This window comes from Xiphophorus couchianus, chromosome 18 (assembly GCF_001444195.1).
Source record: "Xiphophorus couchianus chromosome 18, X_couchianus-1.0, whole genome shotgun sequence".
NCBI classification, from domain to species: domain Eukaryota; kingdom Metazoa; phylum Chordata; class Actinopteri; order Cyprinodontiformes; family Poeciliidae; genus Xiphophorus; species Xiphophorus couchianus.
The window spans coordinates 21,773,489-21,791,791 of NC_040245.1; the positions used below are offsets into that span (position 1 = coordinate 21,773,489).

The 18,303-nt window shown below is 38.7% G+C and overlaps 1 protein-coding gene across 2 annotated transcripts in view; it reads right to left on the bottom strand.

Moving 5' to 3' along the window:
• Positions 1–18,303, bottom strand: part of prkd2 (protein kinase D2) — a 55,090-nt gene that overhangs the window by 18,827 nt on the left and 17,960 nt on the right. Inside the window, exons 2-14 of one of the 2 annotated variants that reach the window (XM_027998941.1) lie at positions 6,308–6,446; positions 5,886–6,017; positions 5,515–5,714; positions 3,815–3,998; positions 3,630–3,701; positions 3,421–3,438; positions 2,936–3,095; positions 2,159–2,270; positions 1,396–1,473; positions 1,010–1,316; positions 778–830; positions 602–674; positions 239–345 (exon numbers count right to left, since the gene is read on the bottom strand). In XM_027998941.1, coding sequence (XP_027854742.1) covers positions 239–345; positions 602–674; positions 778–830; positions 1,010–1,316; positions 1,396–1,473; positions 2,159–2,270; positions 2,936–3,095; positions 3,421–3,438; positions 3,630–3,701; positions 3,815–3,998; positions 5,515–5,714; positions 5,886–6,017; positions 6,308–6,446 — 1,635 coding nt within the window. The remainder of the gene's footprint in view (positions 1–238; positions 346–601; positions 675–777; positions 831–1,009; positions 1,317–1,395; positions 1,474–2,158; positions 2,271–2,935; positions 3,096–3,420; positions 3,439–3,629; positions 3,702–3,814; positions 3,999–5,514; positions 5,715–5,885; positions 6,018–6,307; positions 6,447–18,303) is intronic. The other variant, XM_027998942.1, reaches the window with a different exon arrangement.

Genomic DNA, 18,303 nt, shown 5'->3' on the forward strand with positions numbered 1-18,303 from the left:
ATAAGCAAGTTTATAGGAGAAATTAGAAAAATACAGATGACAATTCATGATACGAAAAAATAAACACTAAAGGTATCAAGAATCAGTTCACCTTTCAATATTCTTTTACTAAACAGAGTACTATATTCTTTACTAGAATGCCTATCACAAAATGCTAGTTCTCATATCATTTTAAGACTTTAAATAGGGTTCTTAAAAGCATGTTATTGTACAGATAGTATAACGTGTGTGTTCTTACTTGCAGGATGGCCACCTCGTTCCTCAGCTGGCTCTCTTGTTTGGTGGGAAATCGGAGCTTGTCGATGACTTTGACAGCAACGTCTCTTCCTGTCTTTCTGTGCTTTCCTGAAATTATTTATGTAAATTTTAAAATGTTTGAAAAGCAGACATTCTTCTGTTAGGGCCTGAGTAAAATCATCAGTCCAGTATTGTTTATTTTTCTTTTTTTTGTATTTGTTTCTTCTTAAATGCAAGTACCAACATACATTTGTCTGTGTTGTTTTGTGTTAAATATATATACGCTAGATTTATACATATACGTGTTTTTCACATGATACAGCAACCTATAACTGTGTCATTGTGACTATGTGTGTTCACATACCTCCATAAACTACACCAAACTGACCAGATCCAAGCACTTCATCAGCAAAAATCTGGTACACTGTGCCAATATCCTGCAAGAGAAAAAATTATTTCTCCAGGTGAAAATGCTGTTTGATGAGGGAAAAAAAAACAAAAACAAACTTGGACCAAAGAAAACGGAGTGAAAAGTCATACCACATTCTCTTGGATTTGGCTGTTGGAGACAGAGATGCTGATAGAGGCTTGTCCTGAAACAACATCCAAATGCTACAGGTTGGGTATGCTACACAACATGTTTCTGAATAGTACCTCAATATCACTGGAACATTTCTCTGCACTACCACATACAACAAGCTACATTTCCAAAGAAACATCTTAGCATGCTTTATTTAAGCACTTGCTCTTTTTTTTATATCCTTAAACTTACTGTGTGGTGTATGCCCCTCAGCCGGCGGGGCATCCTGAAAGATGACTGGCATGAGCGCCTGGCGAATGGCGAATTCCCAGGAGTTTGCCACCTCCCGCCCAATGCCACTGTTGGGCTGCACCATACTTGGGGAGGGGGGTGTCTGGGGGTTGCTGGTGGACAGTGAAGGAAGGGTATTGGGGTCCTCCCCGACAAAGTAGCACATAGTGCCTGTGATGAGCTCAAAGCAGTGAGGATTGGTGCCTTGTGGGACTAGAGTGAAGTCAGTAGCAGGACGCACCTCCAGAATCTCAGAGAGGGGGATCTCCTGCAGTAACATGGATGCATTGGTGAGAAACAGAAAGTGTACAATTCATAAGCATACTTCTAGAATCAGCAATACGTACTTTGTAGTATTTGTTGGAGGTGTTGTTCTGGAACAAGATGATGCACTTGCAGTCCAGGCGCCAGTAGTGCCTCTTTCTCTGTCGGGGATTAAGGTTGGAGAGGATGGGACAGCAGAAGTAAGACACAACACTGAGGAACACGACGGGTAAAAGGACAACAACTGAGGAAGAGCTGCATGAAAAAGGATCACTTCAGATCTGAAGTGGTCACATTAGATAACACAACAGATAAGCTACAGGATGCAAGGGTAAACATAAAAAAGAAGGTAAATAAAGAAAATGGAAAGGACGGAAAGGAACGAGTGTAAGTGCAGCCAGAGAGGAAACAGTCTAAAAGTCTACAGAGATAAATACATTTCTCTAAAGGTCAAATGTAGCTTTTGCACATCAGTAGAAAGACTGTGTAGCAAATCCAATTTCAGACTGAATTGACCACATATTTGCCAAGTGCTTCAGCGTCAACAGAAAAAGTCAACTCTATCTTCAATTTCCATCCATTCACTCCCAAAAGCACACCAGCACATTAAAATATGGGGTGGAAAAAAGAAGCAATAAAGGCTGAAACCAAGCGATCAAGGTCAAAACCGCTGTGATAAAAGCTACTCAAAGCAACATTCTGCTGTAATTTATGGAAAATATGCAAAGAAAATCCAATTTATTCCTGTAATGAATTGATCTGAACCTTCAAGTTAATTTTCTTTCCCAGTAGAAGTCATTTAGATTTGGATTTCAGACCTTCGTATTGGAATTACAGGATATGTACCAGAGTGTCCTTGTTGCTGTAGTGAACCATCCATCCTTCCTTAATAGCTGTGCTGGATCGTCGAGTCGTTTGCCTCACCGACTGGACAACCCTCATCAGTGGGATATTAGCGCTAGGAAAAAAAAACCCACAAAACGCAAATTGAGGCATCTTAAAATTAAAAACCCCTGTGTGAGTTTTACAGTAAAGAAATGGATTCCAAGTCTGGGTTAAACTCTGTCTATTATAACAAAAGCATGAGTGTAAACCAAATCAACCTCCTAATGGACGTACAGTACAATTAGGTATTAATTAGCCATTTCCTGTGCTGATTATTATTATTAATGAGGTTACTTTGAAATGCAGTTGAAATTGTAAAGGGACCACAGTTAACATGCAGCACTTCAGAAAAACAGGAAGCTGTTGGATGTGGTGTGATGCTTTCCCCGTTTGTTTTTTGTTGTCTAAATATGGCAAGCGATCTGAAAAAGAAAAATGGTGACGATATTTTGTTGTTTGCAATCGGTGAAGAAGCCTTCTCGCCAAACATCAGCCCTTATTATATAATAAGTACAATGCTGTATTTTTTGGTTAATGTTTATTGTTGAGTGTGTAAAAATGAAGAAACAAGGTCAGGGTTAGGGTTAGGTTACAAAAAAAGAAAAAAAAAGTGCATTTCAATAAAAAACACAACAGTTTTGTGACCTGTGAGTATTTTCACTATTTTGCTTATTGTGCCAAAGGTTTGTAAGTAAGTAACAATAGTTTGGAAACCACTCGTCTAAAATCTCCTCATACCTTTGGTCTCCGCCTGTCCCATCCTGGTTGTTGTCTGGAGAAAAGGACCCGGGGATGCTGCAGGCCTCATCTGAGTCATCCATTGAAGACTTGTCTGAGGTGTCGTACTCACTGCTGAAGTCCATGGGCATTTCGGTGTCGGCGCTGGGACTCAACATGTCTAGTGCAAGAGCAAAAAGGAGAGAGGGTCTGAGTTAAACCGGATTAAAACAAATCTATTCAACAAACCGTGAAAGCCACCACTGTTTGCTACTTCTCTGCCATTACAATTATTACTACTGGCACTGAGAAATAGTAAAGACACAGTTTAGCTGAATTTTAAGAGAAAAGCACACCTTTACCCAGCCTGATAAAAAACACCAGCAATTTGTACTCCGCTTTGCTTCGCACAGAGCTGTAAGCGAGATTTGAATTGAGCGAAATAGAGCAAGAAAGAAACGACCAGGCCTCATGCTTGCATGCATCTGAGCACTGATTATACTTACCACAGTTACTTCTGTTGTCTGAAGAGATAAAAACATTAGGGCCAGTGAGTTTTAGTATTATTAGACAATACGTCATTTGGAATATTTAAAATACGTAACATGGTTATTAGTTCTAACAAAGAAAACATGCATGTTTAATCAAATCATGCAGCTTACACACAATGCAGCCATGTAAATACAGTAAACATAGGATTTATGTCTTTGCTCACCTCCAATAGTCTCCCCGAGGCAATCATTAGGAACCTTATATGCACAGCGTTTATGGCAATTGAATTTACAGTCTAGGAGGAATACAAGAAAAGGTTCATTTCAACGGAGCTATTAAATATTAAATGATTTATTTATTATTTCACAGAAGTGACTTAAAAACACATCCCTGTTCATCTGTGCTCACCTTTGCACTGTAGACCCTGCCTGAACAATCCTCGGAGAAGTCTCTTGCAGTACTGGCACACCGTTGGCCGTGTGTACGAGTGAATAGCAAATGTGTGGGGCACCTTCACCTTCGTCATCAGGATCTTGTCCAGATGAACAGGCCGGCCTGTGTAGAAGCGCCGCGCCTCACTAGGAGTCCGTGGCTTGGAAGATAGAGAAGGACAAAAACTGTAATATTGAAGGTGATTTAGCTTAAAGAGAAAAAAGAATTAAAGAATGCTATCTACTCTCGGCAATATGTTTTCATTATATTACGGTGTGTCCTTAGCATTTCACAGTATTAAAAAAAAACAACAAAATTTCACTTGCTCTTTTAAGTGTTGTATTATTTTGACTTATGTCTAAAGTTGGAATCTGGAGTCTGGATATGTGAATTACATCGAAGCCAACTTTTAAGGTAAAAAACAAAAGAACAAAGATATAAACTGATTGATATGTACAGGGACCAATAAATATTACAAACAGTGTGGGAGAATTGCAAATAATCAAAAAAGGAGAAAGGAAAGTGTTGCTTTAACATAAGCTTCATCACCATTGCTGTACTGGACATGTCATAGTAATTCTGTATTTAATGAGACACAAATTGTCAGAGGTGTAAATAAACAGGTTTTAAATCTGTGCCATTGCTATTGAATTTGATATTTCTATTGCGACAACCTCAAAATTGGAAAATAAAGTTTCAGATTAAAAATGTAAAGCATAAATAAACTTCATTCCTGAACTTCATGAAATACAGAAGGGTAATATATTTCTTCTTTCCTTATGGCATAACACTGTCAAGACAGTAATGCTTTAGAAACATTGCGTTTGTGCTTGTTAGAAAACGTTTGAATACAGTCAATGTATATGTTTTAGTGTTAATGTAACGATTAGAAAATTAAACACAAGTGCTTCATATCCTTTCAAAAAACAGTATTTCAGAAAACAGAATCATCATGTGCATGTGCTGCTTCTAAAGATTGTGCATAGTGTAAAGTTATTTGTTGGGTGATGTATCTCTGGATATATGTATGCCAAACATTGTGGTTAGCAGATATCAACAGATGTATCACTGCAACGTTTGCAGCTAAAACAGATCTCTGAGTGCTTCTTTACCCAAAACAATTGCATGCAGCTGTAGAAAATTATTACACAACAGCAGTATGGATGTGAGCCAGCACTGCACAGTTGACAGTTGGGGAGTCAAATGATGATTCCAAACCCGTCAATGTCCAAGACAACATTTTGACAGACCAGAAATTGTCAATCTTTTTTTTTTTTTTTTATGGCTACATTTAAAAAGTTGTTTGCTTTAACTAAATAACTAACTGTGTTGCTGTTTGTGTAAAACTACTGTGATTGTAGACAACTACGTGTGGAATGTAGTCCTGCAAGGTATTTTGGATATCCATCTGAAAACCTCCAAAGCTGCATGCCTTTGTCACAAAGACATTTAAAGCAAACATGTTTGAAGGCCTGAGTAAAAATGTCTCCATTGGCAAAAAAATATGTTTTTTTAATTAGTATTTCAATGAATATTATCAGCTACAAAATCACCGTACTGATGCAAAAATGATCAACTAGCCGAAGGTTATTTTGGGAAATGGTCTTGCTTTATTTATTTATCCGAGTTTCATTTATCAAACTGACATACACCACAGCGCTCTGTGTATGAATTACCATTTGTGTGTGAGAGCGAATTAAACTGGTTTCTTCAGAGCAGGTGGAGGCTGTCCCCACGCTGTAGACTGACTCGCTGGTGGAGAGACGCAGGGACTGACTGCTACTCAGAGAAGTGGTGGACAGCCGTCGCTTGCGTGCTCCACTGCAGTTATTTGGGATGCTGAATGCACAGCGCTTGTGGTAGTTCAGCCCACATCCTGCAGGGGGATGCATAGATCAAAGAATCAGATAGGTAGAAATAAACAGTGCAACAGAGAGGAGGAGAAGAAGAAGAAGATTTGTGGGTTGTAAGAGAGCACTTCAGAAGAGATATCTTTAGGTGCCATTGCATGTCTTTTCTGATTATCATAGCATCCTCTGCTTCTCACCATCACACTTCAGGCCTTGTCTGACCAGTCCAAACAGCATCTCTCCACAGTGGTCGCAGAAGGCCGGGGCTCGGTACGAGTGCACATTGAGCGCATGGGGCCGAATCTGGAAATCTTCAAATGTGGCTGCCGCTAAAAAGAGACAAAAGTTAAACAGAGTGGCAGCTGTGGGTGTTAAAAATAAACGTCATGTCAGAGTAACTCAACATATAGCAGAAATATTTGATAGATTAGGGGTGCAGGTAAAATTGGAAAGCAGGCTGATTTTCTCTCCGATGATGTGACCATACAGTTTGAAAGAGTAAAGGAACACGTGCCACGTGTGTATGACAGGCTACAGTAAAATAAGGCCATCTCTTCTGAACTGAAGCAGGCAGGAAGACAGGAAGAGAGCTGCTTTGCACTGTTGGGGAAAGACTCACCTGAAAGCACCACTTCCACCAGATCTCCCTCCTGAATGTCACTTGTGGATTTGACCCGCTGGAGGACGTTGTTGGAAGTTGTGTCATGCTTGAACAGCAAAATCTTGTCATAGATGCCATAAAATCCACACTCTGGGAACTGCAACAAGAAGGAAAATATACATTTAACCATGGGTGATTTTAACTCAGCAATTTACAGTTTATAGACAAATTCAATTGTGTGAAACTGTTGCAAAAATAACATACAGCAAAAGTCATATCTAGTGTGTTAATACATAAATTATTAAATCATTATTGGCTTTAAAAGCTATTTAAATCTCCTCTCAGCTTCACAAAATCAGACATGACAGATCCCTGTATTTTATTATGCATTAAAGAAAGATGAAGCCAAACTGGAAAACTTAAAAAAAAAAAAAAATCAGGCACACATCCCAAAACTCAGCTTAGATACAAAATAATAATAAGTCGTTGAAATTTAAAGGTTGTGTACTCATATTTTTGCAAGATCTGTGATAGACAATGATTTGTTGGTTTATTAGGAAAGCCTGAATTGAACCCTAAAATACGTATAACACAAGACAAGAGTTAAAATAAGAACTTCAAATATAATTCAACCAAGAATGTGATACTAATTGTGGTGAACTAAAGGTAAATGTTACATTTTCAACTTCATCACGATCAACTTTTCTCACAGAAAAAAAGCTTTAAATCGCAAATCAGGCTCGTGATAAATCAATGTTTTATAGGACTGTTAGGAACGAAACATTTTTCAGTAAAACTATAAATTATAAATGTATTATTAGAAGAATATCCCAAAAACAGTAGGAAACAATCCATCAAGACACAAATGCAACATATGTACTTGTATCTCTTGTTTGCTATTTGATTTATTTTTTTAAAATATTAATTATTTTTGTCTTTGTATGTTTATACCATGACGAAACTAAGTATTAAAAATCAAAACATTAAGGAGAATTTTTACAAAGTCATAATTTTACATCAGTTGTTAAAAAATAATGTAGAAATAAGGTGAAAAAACTTACAACCAAAATTCTAAAAATCTGCCTTTCGCATTATATTTTAGATAACACTTTGACACAAATTAATTGAAACAAAAACAGACAGATAAGTGCACACTTAATGTATGCAACCTACACCTCAAGCAATATGACGAGGAAGAGCATTGAAACTCCTAAAGCAAGTTTTAATCCACAAATGTTTTCAATAACCTTTGAGAAAAGAGTGTTCACAAGTCCCCAGAATCCCAGAAGTGAAATAGATTTACAGTTTTCGGACTTCACAAATTCAGGTAAACAAATACACTCACACACCCCAACACGCGCACATTAGCACACATGCTAATACGACCAGGCCACCTGTCAAGCAACTCGATCAATGTGGACGGAAACACAAAGGAGTAACTGCATCCTATCTTCCCATCAGTCATATCCAAGTGTACACACAAACATGCTCTGGTGTTTCCATGAAGCTTTTCCACGGATATGAGATGAGAATGTCTATCAGAAGTCAACTGAGCAAGGGAGGCTGATACAGGGAAACCCTGCCCTCATGAATAGTTAACGCAGTCTGGTTCACTTCAGTGGCCACACCACACAGGACACCACAGACACACGCACAGTTTTAAAATAATTTTCTCTTGTAGCAGGTAAAAAATAAGCTCAAAATGAGAAACAGAAAGAATGATTTAATCTATACAGTTGGACAGACTGCTCCCTCACGTGAAACCATTCAAAATGGTTATCTTCACTCACTGTTGTGTTGCTTTCCCATTGTTGAGTCAAGATTCACCATCTGGCCAGACTCTAACTACTTACAGGAAGGGGGACCGTGGTCTCCACCTTCAAATGACACAATAACACAAATACACCTTCTGGCTAACCAACAGGCACACCCTCCTAACAAACACAAACACACACCCTGTCTTTTCCCCCCCTTTCCCTCTTTTTTTCCCCCTACAGCACAAACACAGTCTGTCTCTTAGTTCCCCAACATGCTCTCCCAATCAACCACATCACAAAATCCAGGCCTGGCTTGTACCGCTGCCAAGATACACAGCAAGTCCACCACGCCCCAGCTGCTGGCTACCGCTGCTGCCCACAGTCAACAACAAGACACAAAAAGCACATAAAGGTTGTCTTTTCAACATACATTCAAGACCTCTGACCTATTTTGAGAACGAATCAAACATTAACCGTGTCAGAGTCAATGAAGTAAATCAAACCAAAACAATAAACTACAGTCATCCAAGTAACAAATGTGATTCACCTGATTTTTACTGAAGAATAACAATGCTATTCTAAATAGCCTGTTACTCATGAGCTGTTAATGCATTTGACCTTTCGGTCATTTCAAGACAATAGTCTGGATTTTCTTGAGAGTGATGTACGCACTACTGGCTGACAATCCTTTGATGCTCAGAGTGACTCTGTTGTGGCACAAGTCTTTGCGAGAGCCTTTAAGCAAATGGGAGCCATTCTGTTAAGGACTTTGTAAATTAAAGGCAGTGACTTGAGTTTGATGAGGATAGCTAGTGCTAACCATGCAAATCACTCATATAGGATGCTAAAAAAGGGAACCTTGGTGTCATTCTGTTTTTTGTTTTACGATAAAAAAAACACTGTTTTCCAGTGATGGTCCCCAAACACAATGACAGTTCACAGCAGGAAACTTGAAATAGCATCCCACTGAAATACTACTATCCAATATTCAAGGCAAGTAGAACTAGAGTCAACAGAATGGTATCATTGTCTTTGAAATGTGGAATTCTGCAAAGACTTTGTCAGAAGATAGAAAAGATCAAATGCCAAGGATCAATGCTCAGCATTTCTGACAGTGCATCTACTGAAGCTTCAAACTCAAACTTCCCTAAAAACTAAAATTAGACTCCAGTTTGTTTCTAAAGCGAATGGCGCTTACTGATAATAGAGTGTGTTATGGGACAAGTTGTATGTTGTTCGGAGACATAGAGAAAGAAATACAGTTTTAATGCATGCTGACAGCGGAAACAGCTGATCAGACACGTGAGGTACATAAATGTTTGCTACATCAGAACTTAGAAATTTGTTTCCATCTCCCCTTTAGCGCAGTAACTCTTTATTAGAAAAGCCAAAAAACACATCAAATAAAACCTTTTTTGAGAAAATGAGAAAGTTATTTTGAATTGTAATATTTTCATCTATTTCTCATCGTTTCTATTGCATTACATCAACATGGGCATAAAAACATGGCTATTGTCTTTTTCTAAATATCTGTAAATTTCTTTCTTTGAAAATATACAAATTAAAATGAAAACTATTTCTGTTAATTGGGGTGAAAAAGTATTTTTAGGCCTGAAAAAACATGTAATGGAACAGGGACAATGTGACAGAGATTTTTTCCTCTTTTCATTTCTTTTTCAGATTTTCTCTTTAAGTTTTAGGTTTCTTTTTAATCCTGACAGACGCCTTCAGGAACGGTTCTGGCTCCTAGACAATTAGACAATACAGACATCAATAAACTCAGACTTTACTCTTTTCCACCAACAGCAGCCCAAAAGCTCTGTGACAGCAGTGATTCATGTAATAGTTACATGAATCAGTACATAGGACTGCCACAACTGAGACTCAGAGCTGCCATGTGTAATTACAAAACACCCACAGAGCCTATATCAGAACAGACTTCAAGCTCACAATCCACCACCAATCGTCGTCTACAGGGGATTCTTAATGCCAGCCAGTCTACCATAAACTCCCTGCTGTTGCCGTCACAGCTCTTCTCGATCCTCAAAACGCAAGAAACAAGGCAAGTCATAAAATCCTCCACCGACTGTTCAAAAAACACTCAATTCCCCAACCGCAGAAAGTGACTGCCAAGACTACGCAGACCACACCTTTTTACCACACCACTGAAATGCATAAGATTCAGACTCCACAAACCACTGCTGCCTTCAGAAAAATACCCGCTTTTCTTAATCTCGTATTCAGTTTACTGTGGGAGCAGAAAGTAGAACGAGGATAAAACATCTGATTTCAATTATAGCATTATGAGAAAAACGTACAGGTCGTCAGTTATGTAATCACCCCATACGTTTGTGTACACAGCGTACTTTAGGTCGTGCATGTAAAAGTATTGTTACTTGGGATTATGTGAATGTGTGTTCAGTCTGCAAACAAAAAGCAGCATGTGATATTACATTTACTGTACAGGTGGCATGCCTTGCCTGGAGGGGAGGCGGCTCTCACGCTGCAGTCTTTATGTTGTCAAGCATCAGGTTTCTCACTGTTTCCTGTGTCATTCTATTCAATCTTTGGACCAATTAACTTATTACAAGTGAAATTAATTATGGATTAGGCGTTCTTCACACAGTCATTTGATTCTATTCCCAAAACACTTATTTTCCTTGGTTGTAAACAAAGCAATGGGACACTATTGATGAGAGGGAACGTCAAGTTTTACTGCTATTTTAGCAGCTAATAAAATTGTCGTGAAGAAACTCCATCATCTCCATAAACTGATTGGTGTATGTTGAAGTTTTAGACGCTGTGAAATTCCTTCATACAACTTAATTTTTGAAATCATTTCAAAATATATGTTTGGATTGAGAAACAAAAGAAGAAAAAATCTTTAAAGGGGACTCGTCTTTTCTTGGTGTATGGGCTACACAAAAAATGTGCATTACATTTTCTACACAAAATCATTATAAGACATTGAGATTTCATTTTGCTAATTTAAAGCTAGTTTCAGAATGACCAAACAATAAGCCAATATTTGATATGAACCAATAATCTGCCAACCACTTCCTGTTGTGGTTAACTTTGTGCTGTCATCAATTCAGGGTTTATTTCATCAATAAATGCTAAATTACAAAAGTAGTCAATTTTAGGGTAAGATTATTTTTGTTTGTCCAGTTGGGTCACTTTTGTTTCACTTTTCGTGTGGGTTTATCGAAAAGCTACAGGGTGGTTTATCTAAAGATAGACCATCTTTAAATAAAGACTCAGCATGTGTGAATAACACAAAGACTTTTATGTCCCGCTAAGAAAGAAACTTGACTTCTGCTTTTCATCCTCCCTGTCACTTCCCCTCCAGCAACTCAGCATGAAGCGCCTTCAGCCCCCCAGCCCATATGAACTAGCGAGTTAGGGTTTCTGATCAGGAAAATACTAAAATACAAATAACTGAAACACATGTGCAACTTTTAATGAAAATGTAGTCAAAAAACAAAACTATATCAGTCACAGGTATTATTTACTCTGCAGATACTCCTTTCCATATTTGCCTCAAATAATTTTAAACATGCAAAATATCACTGAATATATGGCAACTTTAACTTTGACAACAGGGCTACACACAAGTACATTAGATAAGGGACAACTTATGATTCTGTTAGATCGTTTGGCTTTGCAGTGGTGATTTCTTCAAAACAAAATAAAGGTTTTTTCCAAAGGGGGAATTTCACAACATCTCAGTACTATTTAATCACACATTTAAGCCATGTCTTGTGTAGATTATCATAGTCAGTTATTGACTCTGCATCATACATATTTTATTGTATGTGTTATGATTAGCTATTTTACTCTGTCACTTCCGAGCCATAGGAAGTGATAACGTCGGCGCTGTGGTTCTCCGCCCTGTCAAGGTGTAAAATTAGGTCTGGGCAAAGATGCAACACATGCCTCATAGATAAAGATGATTTTTTTTTTTAAATAAACCATATCTGAAAAAAGAAATAAAACTATAAACTTGAATACTCAATAGTCTTCAATTACTGAGTCTATTTGAGTGGAAATCTCTAATCTTGCATTTTTGCAGGCTTATCTGTATGAAGTAGAAGGTAATTCTGACCCGTCCCACAGTGGTATTATGAACACCATCACACATAACGAATCGTAGTGATGTGTTGACTCAGAAATATGAAGTCGTGTGTCGTTAGCATAATCCATGCAGTAGCACATTTATTACCCTGTCTTTGTTTGTGCTCAGATTTATTACAGTTTTACAAAATAGTACCGGTTTGCTAAATAAGTTCTATATCAATCTCATACAGTGCCAGAGTGGTGATTAAATAAAATTATAAAACTGTGGCGCACTGCGGGAGAAGTCATAGTAACAAAGTTAAAAGGAATACCATGATGTTGAAACCACACTTCACTTGTCTTTTAGTGTGTGTGGGAGGGGAAGGGGGGGACATATGACATATGAAGTGAGATGTTCCAGAGTGCAGGGGCTGGATTGGTGTTTGCACAGCCCAGTTCATAGGAAAAACAACCCCTTTCTGGAGAACTGGAGCCAATCTTCATCTAATATCAATGGGAGCTCAGAAAATGGGACTGAGCATGACTAAATGTCAAGGCTTACCAAATGTGATATTCTAAGTCCTGTCCACGGAATGACCTCTGCGGCGTTACATGCTCCTCCAGACCGATGTGATCTCTGGAACAGGAGCTGATTATCACAACAGGAACCTGATCCGGCGGCTTTATAGCCAAGAGGAAACCCACTGCATCCCCTCAAACAGCAGACATTGTTCAAACATCCACATCTCACTGAGTGACAAATAATAAGGCCAACCTCCTCCCCACCCTGGCACACGTGCGCATTCACACTTGCGGTCTCAAGGACTACTGTGGCGATTTATGATAAACCTATATTCACTGTGTCTGTGTGCATTTCTCTCTTAAACGCCACAGTCCTAATTGTGTAACTGTAACTCGCTCACCTCATTAACGCACACAGGGGGTTTCAGAAAGAGCCTCACCTTTCTGAAAACAATGAGGGCTTTAATGGAGGATTGCTCCGGCAGCAAGCATGCAACGACGTCAACGTTCTGCACTCACTGGCTCTTGACACCAACTCGGTGCAACACAGGAATTTTCCCTTTTGTGCTCGCGGAGTTCGTAATGGAACAAATGTAAAACTGGCTCTCTGGGCTATTTTTAAACCTGGTGAAGTCATATGCTGGCAAAAAAAAATAAATAGCGGATCATCAACAAACTACAACCATCTCCGTGTCATCAGCTACCTGTGGAGTATGGATGTCTAAGAAGATCAGTTGGGGCCTTGGGAAATAGTTATACTACATATCAACTAAAGAATGATATGTAGTATACTTTCTAAATCGCATAGCAATTTAGAAAGTAGAGATGTGCCGATCGATCGATCGGCCGGCCACCCATCATAATCGGCCGATTTCCGTGAAAAAGTGTATGATCGGTGATCGCCGATCACTGTCTCTTGTTGTCGATTACCCGTATCTCACTTCTCAGCCTGCGTGTGCAGCTGATCTCCTCTTTCCTTCACACTGCACAATCGCGCAGCAACAAATCCTGTCGTGTGAAACTATAACGCTCTGAGAGTGAATGGGGAAGTTCGAGTGTTGCGGCGGAAAATTATCTCAGGGGTGAACCACGTCAAAATGCATCAACACAACGAATCTAATGTGACATTTAAAAAAACAAACACTTGACGGAGTTTGGCTACATGGAGGCTCAACGCAAGGAAAAAAATGACATCCGGAGCGGCCAGATAGCAGGTAAAGCAGCACACTACTACAATAACATCAACAAAGATTTCACATATTAAAACTTTCGCTATGTCCAAACATGAGAGATAATTTATGAAGAAATAAATAAATAATAATCGATCTCCTCTCCCTCCTCCTGTATCCTGCAGAATTACTCCGCTCAGTAAGAAACGACCAATCAGAGCCAGCATTACTCAGCCAGCCGTGCTCTTAGGAAGTTTTGATTCAGTAACCCATGATTGTTTATTTTGATGCAACCTGCATTTGACTTTGGATGAATGTTTCCCTCTTTTACTAGACATTATTTGCTATAGGCAGTGTTGTGAGACTTATTTGACTTATGTATAATTTAGGGTACAGAGAACCTTACTGTCAAATGTTGTTTAACAGGTTGCAGATTTTTCAGTTGTTCTTTTGACCGAGTAGCTGCTGCAAGTATTGTGCCTGCAAGTACATTGCATGCTTAGGTTAATTAGGTGAATTTATTACCAGATCATTTTTAAATTTTGCCAGATCACATAGCACCATTTATAACCAACGCAAAAAATAAACAATCAAACCAGGCGATCAGCAAAGATCAGTGATCGGCAGAGATCGGCCTCATGGGTGATCGGTATCGGAATCGGCAGCAAAAATCCTGATCGGAGCATCCCTATTAGAAAGCGATACGAACAGCGTCAGCAAGCCCCAGGGCTTAAAGACAAAGAGAGATGAAGATGTGTCAAAAAAAACAAAACCTGACTAGCATGGTAACCCCCAGTGATGTCACACAGATCTTAAATCATCAGCAATGTGAGATTATCTTAAATATCTTGTTTTAACCAACAGGCAGATAAAAGGCATGTATGTTACTTTTCAGTGAAAGACCATGAAAATAATTTCAAATATATATTTTTAGTGGAAGAATTACAGATGAAATACAAGAACTTTTCTCTTTTTGGCACTGACGCCATCCCCGCCTTCTTCGTAAACAAGACACATCTGAGTACTTGAAAGATTCTAGAAAGTGAGTGAAAGTGTGTTTACAGTCGAAGAGTGTGATTTCCTTTGAGGCGGTGGATCAAATGAGAGCTAATGCAGAGCTCAGAATAACAGGGAATAGAGGAGGGGAACACAGCTCCAAAGTTCGCACACACACTTTAAGCGGACATGTCTGGAGACACTGAGTTATATCATATCTGTGTGACTTCTGCTGATTCACTACCTTCACATCTGACTCAGTAATGTAACAACAGATCAGATATTACCCTGGTTCTGCCTTTTATACTTTTGCGTATTAAGTCAAAGAGTGCTGGGTTATTCAGGCCTGGCTTTAAGCTGTTAAAAGAACCAGGATGTTGGAAAAGTATTGATAAACCTTAACTATTTCCACATTTTGTCACATTAAAAGTAACAAAAATAAGTATTTTAATTACTACTTTAGACGTCGGACCACTTTTTCCAGTAACGAGTAATCTAACGCGTTGCTATTTCAAATCCAGTAGTCAGACTACAGTTATTTATCGAAATCACTTTGCGTTACTATCTTCTTTTGTTATTTAATCGTACTTCCTCTACGCGTCTTGTCGAGTGACCGACGTCTCTATGAGACAGAAATGTAAACATTCGAGGGAGATGCGCATTTTGTTGGTGAAAAAACTGGAACTATTTTGAGTTTCTGTCGCCAAGTCCGATTATTATAAGTGGCTTTGGGCCTTTTTTTTTTAAGTTGCTTGCAAATTTAATGAGTGGCGGGTTGCGCCTTTTTTTTTTGTACTGTTGTAATCATTAAACAATCTCCTCTTCAGTTCAACCTTATAAGTGGAGAAACATTGTTGATGTTACCATTATAAAATAGCTTACAATTAAGTATTGGCAAAGATCAATGCAATTTTCACAGCGTTGTTGTTAGCAGCTGCTGAAAGTAACTAAAAAAGTTACTTTTAATGTAACTTAGTTACTTTCCAAATCAAGTAGTCAGTAATCTAACTAAGTTACTTTTTCAAGGAGTAATCAGTAATCCGATTAAAGTTACTTTTTCAAAGTAACTGTGCCATCACTGTTTATAATTATGATATTGTGGTGCTTGTAAAGCAGAAGGGCAATGACATGTGGCCAACAGTTTTCACTGGAAGCCTTTTACTACAAGTCTTTACCATTTTTGCACTTCTAGCCACTGGATGAAGCATGTCTAAGAAAAAGAAACTTTCAATTCTTGCTTAAATTCTCAGTTGAATTTGGGGACCAAATTTGAGTTCAGACTTTGATCACCTTGTTTGACAAAAAGAAAAATGGCATCCTGAAGACCTGACCTTCAAAAATGCTCTCCAAGCAGTGTGATCGAGTCTGAGCTACCTAGGGAAGAAGAATGGGCCCAAACATCAGTCTAAATTTGCAAAAACTTGATTCTACAAAGCATCGACTCGTTGAGCTGAGTGCAAAATCACATAAAACATTTGAGATTTGTACTTGTTCACATGTACGCCTTTACTTTTTCAGTGCTACGACCTACTTGGTGTTGGTCTGTCACATAAAATCCCAATGAAATGGAATAAAGTTTGAGAGTCGTAATGTGACAACATGTGGAAAGGAAGAAGAATTCATCATTTTTGTGAGGCACTGTTTTGGGGCCAGGTATCACACAGCGGCACTTGCGTAAGCTTCAGTGATGTATGGACACATGCAATAACTTGTGGTAACACTTAATCTGTGCATGTGCAAATATGTGCAACTTCAACTCTGGGGAAAGTTTTCTGTAGCATGATAATAAATACTCAATGACTGCAATTTATCTGGGGGAGAAAAAGAAAGACACATTTAGTCATACGAACTGTAGCTGCAAAGCCAAATATGCAGGTAAATTTGTATTTCTTGAAGTCACCGAGTCAGCTTAAGGCAGGATTTGTAGACGATTTAAAGTGTCAAAGTGGGAATGAAATGCTGCGTCATGGCAAGCAGAAATGCGAGATCGCACAGCCACATTCCAGCAGCAGACATGGGAACAACCAACAAAACAGTTCAGATGGCAGCTAAGAATGGCACACGATAAAGAGCAGAAGAAGAGCACGCGTCACCTCAGCTTAAACCATCAAGCTTTGAGACCCTCTGCATCAGCAAAAAAATTTTTTTCATTTGATTTGGCTGGGTTAGAAATTCTGCTAGACTTTCTGCTATTATTGTAGTACAATGAGACAAACTGTCATTTTAAAGTGACTCTACACACCAAGTAAAATACCCCTGAGCATCATCAAAGGCAGTTTTATAAGTGAAGAGCTTGTACTAATCTTTTTCTATGATGCCATTATAGAAGAAGCAACAAATAATATATAGCTGGAATTAAAAATGTCGGAAAATTCAACTACGAAGAGGCATAAAATCTCTGCTAGGTTTATTGGTCTTTAAGCAGCGCTGTGAAATATAGATCTACAACACAGAAGTGTTGTTATTCTCCTTATTGATGTGTCGGATGATGTTCCGAGTTTGGAAAACACCTTTTGTTGTTTTCTAAAATAAACCTCGTTTAGATTCCGAGAAACCAAAGGAAGGATAAAACAAGCATTATAAAAATCTCAGAGATGCAAAGTGATGATAAAAAAGGCAGTTCCAAACAAAATTCCTAGACAGAAAAAGTATTGTTCATTGTCCAGGATTAAAATGAAGTGCCTGTCCTAGCTCCAATGCTACCAAACTCTAGAGATATATTAAGAAGTGTTTCTCTGTTTCTCTTCTGAATGCTTGAGCGGCTTTGCCAAATAAATCATATTCGCCTCTCAAAAAAAAAAAAAAAAAGTTATTTAATTCTGTGTAATATTAGTCAGGCCTGAATGGTGAAAATGTGAAATACAGCAAAGGATGTTAATTACCTAGTTGGTGTGAATTTTCAAGCAGCGGAAACAGTCAAGACCTGAGGCTCTCTAGACACTGCTGAAAATTTTCCGAAGAACAAAAACTGCTGCTTTGCATATTTCTCTGGAGGTAAATCATGCTTTCCCTCGACTCATGATTTATGTACGTGCGAGTACGATTTGTGGCACCAAGCTCACGTCTCACAAATTCATGGAAACCCGACCAAACTGAGCTAAAGTCCTAACGAGCTGTGGTTGTTTTTATTTTTGGTGGTGTTTGTTTCAAGCACAGACATGGCTTGAAAACGTAAGAATAGAACGCATGAGGGTTGTGTAATAACGATCGTGATGCATTAAAGTGCCGAGGAGGTTTGGCGTTGGGCCGAGTGTTTGCCGATGAAGCAAGGTGTGCGTCATGCAGGATAGCACCGGCGTAGTCAGGTTTACATTCCTGGCCTGTTAGTTTCCACCAGCAGCGTTAATCGTTTAAACCTGCTGAACAGGAGTGTGAAGGAACACACACGTGTACACACACCAAAACAAGTGTAGAGCCGCTACAGAAATCATGCTAGAATACAGTCACTCTCATAAATGTTGGGTAGTTACACAACTACACAGTAATGGCGCAAACTTTGACATGTAAAAACATT